At 36.6% G+C, this 8132-nt stretch overlaps 1 protein-coding gene across 1 annotated transcript; it reads right to left on the reverse strand.

Moving 5' to 3' along the window:
• Positions 1 to 365: 365 nt before the first annotated feature.
• LOC132563836 (sterile alpha motif domain-containing protein 9-like) lies at positions 366 to 7500 on the reverse strand. The gene is made up of 3 exons (XM_060228587.1): positions 3126 to 7500; positions 2574 to 2674; positions 366 to 1962 (listed from the first exon to the last, which is right to left on the reverse strand). Exons 1-2 carry the CDS (start codon positions 7419 to 7421, stop codon positions 2591 to 2593), a joined length of 4380 nt encoding a protein of 1459 aa, XP_060084570.1. The 5' UTR covers positions 7422 to 7500; the 3' UTR covers positions 366 to 1962; positions 2574 to 2590.
• Between the last annotated feature and the right edge of the window lie 632 nt (positions 7501 to 8132).

Consider the following 8132-nt stretch of genomic DNA (forward strand, 5'->3'; position numbering starts at 1 on the left):
TATATTTTACAAATAATCATGTAATACACGATACTCGTCACCCTTTTCACCATCACAATACTTTAATGGCGATATTTACTCAACATGAAGCAGTTAAGGAGAGGTTCCCAATTCGGGCTATGCTGCTACACTAACATGGAGTTATAGAAATATGAAATGTCAATGTTTTGGCTCTTACAAAATTTGGGAGGGGGAGGTCAAAAGGTTAAAAATCGGGAAAAGGGGGAAATGAATTTTTTCATCTCAAAAGTTCCTCAAACTCAATGTTTAAGTTAAAAGATAAAATTCATGTTGAAAAGAGATGCTTTAAACTGGCGAAGTATATTAATGTCGCACAATTTTGTCCTTTTTCACACGCACGCACGCACACACACACACACACACACACACACACACACACACACACACACACACAATTAAAAAAATAATAAACGATACAATAACTTTACAACAAAAATAGGCATAACAAGGGAATCATAATCTTGTCCTGCCAAATTATTTCCTGTCCTTCATTTCCTCGTGTGTTTTTAATCAGCGGACCACTTTCCCCATTTTTATTCTAATATGGAAGATGTTATTCCTGGTGACTAAACCCCTTTGGGGAGAGGATAGAGGGGCCCATGTGTGCACATTGTGTCGTCATCTTGTCGAGAACATATTCTGATTAATACCTAACTGGGGTTTATTCTGTCGTATTTGCTGAAAATTTGGCATATTACTGATTGACTACAGAATACACTACAGGATTGAAAATTGTCTGAATTGTGAATTTTCAGATACATGAATTTATCCAATACTCTGTGAAATGGTCCACAAATTATAAGATTTAGCCGTGTGAAAAATATGTGCTACAACAACAATTATTAAGTACAAAACCTTTGCATCCTTGCAAACATACTTGTCAGCAAAGGGCCATGAAATTTTATTTTCGTTGATTTCAAGGGTACTCAACCAGAAACACAAAGAAAATACCATCATGTCAACATAATCGTGATCTAAAGTCAATAAAATATTCACAAAAGAAATATTTACACGGAGACAAGTACAAGGAGAATAAGCACAGGTGTTCACGAAGAATAAGCGACTTCTGCTTCATAGACGACACCCGCAATGTAAACCTTGGTGAATCGAAGTGGGTAAATGAACTCGCTATATTTTCACAAAATGACAAACATTAAAAAAATTTTTCCTAGTATTGTGTAATGAGTACTCATGAAATTCATTACACGATACTACGGTATACGAGTCCCACGAAAAATATCATCTTACAGTATCAAAGGTTATAAGCTACAGAAATTTTCGAATAACTGGGTCGCTTTGAGACTAATACCCCATTTTCTTCTGATACCGTCCTTACGACAGCCGGTGAATTTTGAAGGAAATACAACGTCAGAATCGTGCCACCCTACATTATAGTATCTCTGTAAATCTACAGTAACATATTAATATTTTATGTCATCTTTTTCATTCATCTTAATGAGGTACATATTCATTAATTTCAAGGGAAAATCTGAAGCTCAAACTGAATACTGTAGCTGATGTTTGCACTTTCACCACATGACGAACAGAGGTAATGAAATATTTATTTACAACTCGGTTAAATTAATTGTGGAAGTAACTTTCTATATGTAACAATAGTAATTTAGTGACTATACAAGTATGTAACTTTGTGACTCTATGCATAAACTTACAAATTTATTCTTTAGAAATTATTGGGGGAAAATGTTTATTCTTACGTAATGTACGTTATCAAATCATTCTAATTACAAATACTACTTCTACACAACCAAGAGACGAATGTAGAACATCTCAATGTGAAAGCAGGTCTTTTTTCATCAGACTTTGTTTCAATTTGGAAAACCAAGAGTTAATCGTTTCCTGCCAGGTCAATCTGTGTTCTTTGTTTTCAAGGCGATACTGTTTTGTCCACACGGTAACTTTGCATATAGTGAACAGTCAATCCTGTAATGAATATATATTTTACACGTGTAAATGAGACTGTCACTACTTTGTACGTTTTATTGCTCAAGTATACATATGTAAAACAACTTGTCAAAACTCACGTGTAATATCTTGGTAACTTTTCACTTTCATTAGAAGAAAGCATCATCGCTGCTGAAAGTCATGTTAATTAATTTTCCTAATTTTCACTAACTTTAACACCGCCTTCCCCTCCCAACCTCCAAAAATACACTTCATAATATCTAGTCAAATAATTTTGATATCTCACCTCCTGATGAGTTTTAGTTTGAAATCAGTGTCTTGTGGTTTAGTGTATTGATATTTATATCGAAATAAAAGGAGTTTCCTTTTATAGTATTACTATATGGTTTCTGTGAAAACACTTCAGTCATTGAACTACAAAACGAACTATATACTTTGAATGTTTTTAATGATATAGTTGTGATTGATTAAATACGGTCAAAGTTTTTATTGTTTATTTAACTAAAATAAAATCATGAGGATAACTAAAATAAGTCCATTCTGCTAAATCGAATAAATGAACTTTCAAAAAACTTTTTTAAAAAAAGTTTTCATTAAAAATACTTAAAGTTTTCATTAAAAATACTTACATAATGCTGTCATCTTTTCAATTTCCAAACACATCCTGCATCCGTTGAAGCAGAAAATCGAATTCTGCTTTCAGTTCCTCTTCCCTACGGATTTGTATATCCTGCAATTAGAGTTTTTTGCTGTGACTTAGCGTCCTTTAACGGTAGAGAAAAGAATTAGATAGCCAATAGCATTTCAAAATCATATATGTATATATAATAACAAATAACAAATTAATTTGCCATTAAAAAGAAGTTAATTGTGAATACGTATTTCTAGATAACTGATCAAATGAACAAGAAACAGATTGAGCAATCGCCGTATCGTGATAAGTGTCTGTCTAAATAACGTGCATCAACAATCACATTATGATTATAGCATTATAAAAAGCAATTCTCTTCTTCAGAAAGTAATTTCTAATCAACGTAAATGTTAAAATGCACTGTAGAATATTTGAGAAAATTACACTTTGATGAAAGTTCGTTTAAAAATTACTGCCGAAAATCGTTCAGCTAAAATATCACTTGAAAACCACTTTCATATAAAAAAAGCTGTCAACAAAATATGCTTACTTGTGCTCGATTTGTCTTCTTCTTTGACTTGAGTTTCTCAATATGTTTCAACTGATTGCGGATTTCATCTATTCGTGTCGCTGGATCGAGAACGTAATTTGGCTTTTCCCGAATTCGGGTAGGGCGGTCGGTCTTGCCAGCAGTGTCCAATTGCCCAAGAAGATTCTGCCGATCATCTGATGATACGTCAAAGGCTTTAGGACCAGCCCATGTGAATCCAAGGTAGAAAAACACCTTCTTCTGCCACAGTGACCTCCGTCCGATGGGCATAGACGTTGGTACAATCAATGTTTCAATGTTTCCGGATTTGGTTTCAAAACTTATCAGAACTTCTAATCCATCACCAACCAGTGTTCCTTCCAATCGCTGTAGCTTATTTACTACATTGCGTCCTTCCCAAATTTGATCTCGATTGAAATAAACAGCGTTGTGGCGACTATGTAGTTCTTCGTAGTATACAATTTCATCGCTGGCTAGATCTTTGCCAAGGAAAAATAGAGTCGCTTCTTTTTGTCTATGCGGATTTCTGTCGTCTCTCTGATGTGGATGCTTCTTCAGAAAAGCACATTTCCATCTCACCATAGCATCGCGAAGAGTTCCAACGGGGCAAAGAGATTTCTCTTTCCTATTTTCAGTTGGCCAGTGAAACATCATTAGAAAAAGGAAAACCTCCATGTAGACATGGCCTCTCTTTGAACTGCATTCCTCGTCATACAGTCGCTTTGTAAGTTCCAATATTAGAGGTAATTTCGATGTGACACTTTCTTTCTGGAATATGATTCTTCTAACGATAGCAACACTTATCAAAATGATAACGTCGAATGGCTCTTGGCATGAAAATACATTCTTCATCAAGTGATCAAACATGATATCCAAAACGCGAACATCGTCACCAATCTTTCGCCTTATTCTCAAAAGTGTTGTCAGTGATCGTCCACCAAGTCTTCGCACTCGCCTTCTTCTAAAATCAGCGCTTTCCGTTGGAGAAAGATTTGCTGGCACTTCATCACTCATTTCACCGAAAATGTTATCAACACTTTCCTGTAAAGACGCCAACTCCTCTAAATAGGCGTGTTTATCCCTGACAATATTGATTGAACTAGTTCCTTTCAGCTGAGCGGACTTTTCTTCCATTTTTCTCATCGCTGTTTCTGTGTAGCCATGCAAACGCTTCAGAACTTCCCGGCTTTCATGGCTTATCTTGGCAAACTCTGGAGGTTGAAACTGTCCGTCAACTATGTAAGTATGCAGCATCCTGTCATCGAACGGGGAACATTGCAATATTTTGACCAACAAGATAATGAGTCTTACCTCGCCAAAATAACCTGCATCATTTTGAGAAGCATGCTTGTCATGTTCGCTCTCTATCTGCTCTCTGTGGAACTTCTCAATGCCTTTCATTGCAACCTGAATAATGTCACAAGTATCATCCTCTGTCATTACTTCGTCAGTAATCATGCACGTTTTGTATTTTTCTAAGAGTTGATTTTTGAAAATCTGACCATATGTGTCCCAAAAATATGAATTGTTAGGTCTGATCTGTGTCGCTTTAATTGCAAATTCAGTTGCTTTTTCCCAGTTTTTACAGTGGATGTATAGTCTTGCAATGTGTTGAATGATCCTAGGGTCATCTGTTACGTCAAAACCTTTCTTCAAAATTTGCACAGCCTTTTCTGAATCTTCTCTCTGAAGCACTTCTGTTAAAAGCCGCGAAAATTTCTCCTTTTTCCCGCTTTCTAAAACCTCTCGTTTCATCAAAAGATCGTTCACGATACGGATTACTTGATCCACCGACCTGTTTTGACGAATGAAAACTCGTGATTGCAAAAACTGTAACAGTATTGAGCTGATACTTCTATGCATGCTTTCTTGAAGGTACTTGAAAATCTCGCTGGCGAATAGTGGGCTTACTATAGACAAAGCTTTCAGGTTGTTGCCTTGGCCACTTCTTGCAGAAATGTTCAGTAGAACCATCAATTCATTGCTGATTTGTGTCTGCCATTGTCTCTCACTTTTCTGAAAACGATGTTGTAGTGCTAGTCCATAGTTAAGGACCGTGTTTTCCCCTCGTTTTACTTCCATGAGAACGTCAAATGCACTTATTGGGAGTGGCTGAAAATCTATATCAAAGGTGTTTACCAGTGACAAATACAACAGTAATTCCTCCTCTTCTTGTGTATCAATACCATCAACAAACTGCTTGACAGTGCTTTGAATGTAGGTAAAGTTAAAATTCTCTTTTAGAATATTGAAAGATATAAGCAATTTTGGGTCTATACCTTCATCTTTCTCAAATCGGGTTCTCAATACACCAGCCTTCTTGTTAAACCACTCAAGCTCTTGCTCGTCTAATTCCTGCCGAATTAGAACCGTTTGATCTTTGATGTAGTTCCGAGGGAGGCTTGTTCTACGTGAACAAACCAAGAGGACACAAAATGTTTCAATAGGTTCTTCAGATCGTATCGATGCTTCTCTTGCCCGCCTTTGCAAATATGATTGAAAATTCACCAAAATTTCTTCGTCACAATTGTCGAGTAGGACGAGTGGGGGACGGGCAGAATCAGATTCTTCGTAATTTCGTAGCTCTACTATTTGATCGCATGTTTGATCTGTGACCCTTCTTGTGATACAACATCGATATTCTTTTCGTAAATCCCACAAAATCTGACGCGCTGTTGTTGTACCGCCAGATCCAGGTTGATGTATAAGGGTTACCACAGGAACTTTGTCTTCGTCACTCTTTTTGCCACTTAATGCACGCTTGACGCATTCCATCAATCTATCATGTTGAGTTCTCCTACAAACGTGATCCTCTTTATACCAGTAGTTCCACCAACTTGGCTCACCACCATGGTAAAATGTCTCCTGTACTTCTCTGTAGTGCTGCTCCTTCAGAATTTTGTCCTTCAGTATTTCACTGTTGTCACATTCCTGTTGACTTAGAATATCCAGATCACAAAGTTCATTTCTTACTCTATTTTTCAATGAGCAGAATCCCCCATTTGTAAGTGGAATTTGACAGACAGAGTCTTGGAGTGGTCCTACAACTTGACGAATCATCTCATTTGTCTGTTTCCACGGCATCCCTATGATACATCTCTCACTGATGATACTTTTGTCAACGCTATTTCTGCGAATTAGTTCGAATATCCAGTTATGCGCAATGGCCTCCGATGGTGCAAGCAGAACCCATTGTCCATGGAATTTGGACAAGACATCCTCAGCAGCCTCTAACATGACGTCATAGTTTTTCGAAAGCAATAAAAATATTGCTATTGCTCGTCCTGACGGAATGTCATTGTAGCAATATCGCAATGCTTCCTTGAAGCCCTGACTTCTTTCCTGTTTCCAATTGAAAGGATTCATGTCATCTCGTTGCATTCTGTCATAACCGTTTGAAAATACCCATGTTTGCATATAAGAATTCCGAAGATCATCCATCAAGCGACCATGTCTTTCAACATCCTTTTTATTTTCCTCACTTTCTTTGTCGAAATTGTCTGTAGTCACTATCTTTAATGATTGTTCTCTAATTTCCTGTATAAAGTGATGTAATGATCCTGGTTTGGTTGAGGAATTGAAATCAAACACTGCATAAGGCTGTAAAAGTTGAACAAATTCGAAGTAGTTATCTGTTATTTCCTTCCTCGAATTTTCATCAGTTTCACATGTGAAGATAACAGGGTATGTTTCCGAGGTTAGTTTATCTTCTCCACAAGAGAAGACATTTAGAAACTTTTGCCGCAGATTCTGTTGAACCTTTGGAAGTTTGGGTTTATCTTCCTGATTTTTGCGATGGTCAAAGAGTCTTTTCTTGATATTCATGAATTTACGTATCTGATCTTCGTTTTGTTTCTTAGGTATGACACTGCCCTCCTCGAAGCGATATAGAGTAGGTCTGGTCTTGCCTTTCACGTTTGCTCTTATGAAAATGGCTTCGTCTTCTAAGAAAGTAGCATGAGGAACAACATCAATTTCGACTATGCAGCATGCGAGGTTTTTGCCAGATTCAGCAACATGGATGAACTTAGGAGGTCGAATGCATTTCCATGCCATTTCAATCTGATCTTCAAACATTGTCTCTCGTAAAATTCTCTTTATAGTGTCATTGCATCTATATTTGTCAATTGAGATGCCAATAATTTCTCCTTTCATTTGATTTCCGTCACTTATATCCTTGACCCCAAAGTGAACAGTGCCATTAGTTCTGTCATTCATACATGCTGAAGCAAATGTTATAGTCTCATTAGCAAGCCATTCTGCAATGTCTTGGTTACTATCGTCAGGGTATATCATAAATCTATGAACAGGTTCGATTAAGCTATCAACTCTAATGACATCGGAGGAACAAATTGCCCCTTTCCTGTATGAGCCTAACACACCAGCAGAGGTATCAAACTTTCGGAATGATTCACGGATTTTTGGAATTGTTTCATCCTTTATATCTGCACTCGGGGCGCTGATCTGACATACTTGCTCCTCAGCTATAAGTTTTTCTTTTAAAATCATAATGGATTTCTTTTGCCCATACGATAAATCCGTGATAGCATTTAAATCTTCCATTTCAAAATGTTTGAAGACTAACCCCTTTATTTCGTTTTTCTCAAACATTTCCAATGCATCGAGGCTAATACCATTTTTCAAAAACATCGGCTTCAAAAACTGACAAAGTTCACCCACACTAAGGAGATCAATATTCGTTCCTTTTGAATACTCCCTCTTTTCTTCAGTTCCTGTTTTAGAGAAAAATCTTCATTTAAACTTACACATCACACTGTAAAAGTTGTTTCTTTCGATAGTTTATAAGATCGCATTTCTGATAAAAATTGGACTTTTTTTTTTTACATTTTTTTTTTCATTGTATCAATTTTTGCGAATTTATTTGATCATCGGAAACATCGAAAAATACAGAACCTCGAAAATAATAAGCTTTAAAGGGCTTTTGAATCAACGAATTTGCCAAAAGTTCGCATGCAGTGTTAAACAATTCCTTTTTATTTTGTAATT

The sequence above is a fragment of the Ylistrum balloti genome, unplaced genomic scaffold (genome assembly GCF_031769215.1).
Source record: "Ylistrum balloti isolate Yb309-2 unplaced genomic scaffold, AGI_CSIRO_Ybal_v1 Utg371880, whole genome shotgun sequence".
In the NCBI taxonomy this organism is placed as follows: Eukaryota; Metazoa; Mollusca; class Bivalvia; order Pectinida; family Pectinidae; genus Ylistrum; species Ylistrum balloti.

Bases quoted from the DNA above. Each gene is read 5' to 3' on its own strand.
- LOC132563836 (XM_060228587.1), bottom strand. From the start codon at position 7,421: ATGATATACCCTGACGATAGTAACCAAGACATTGCAGAATGGCTTGCT. The intron at 2,675-3,125 runs GTAAGCATATTT...CTCTAATTGCAG, and splicing joins AGAAGACAAATCGAGCACAA to GATATACAAATCCGTAGGGA.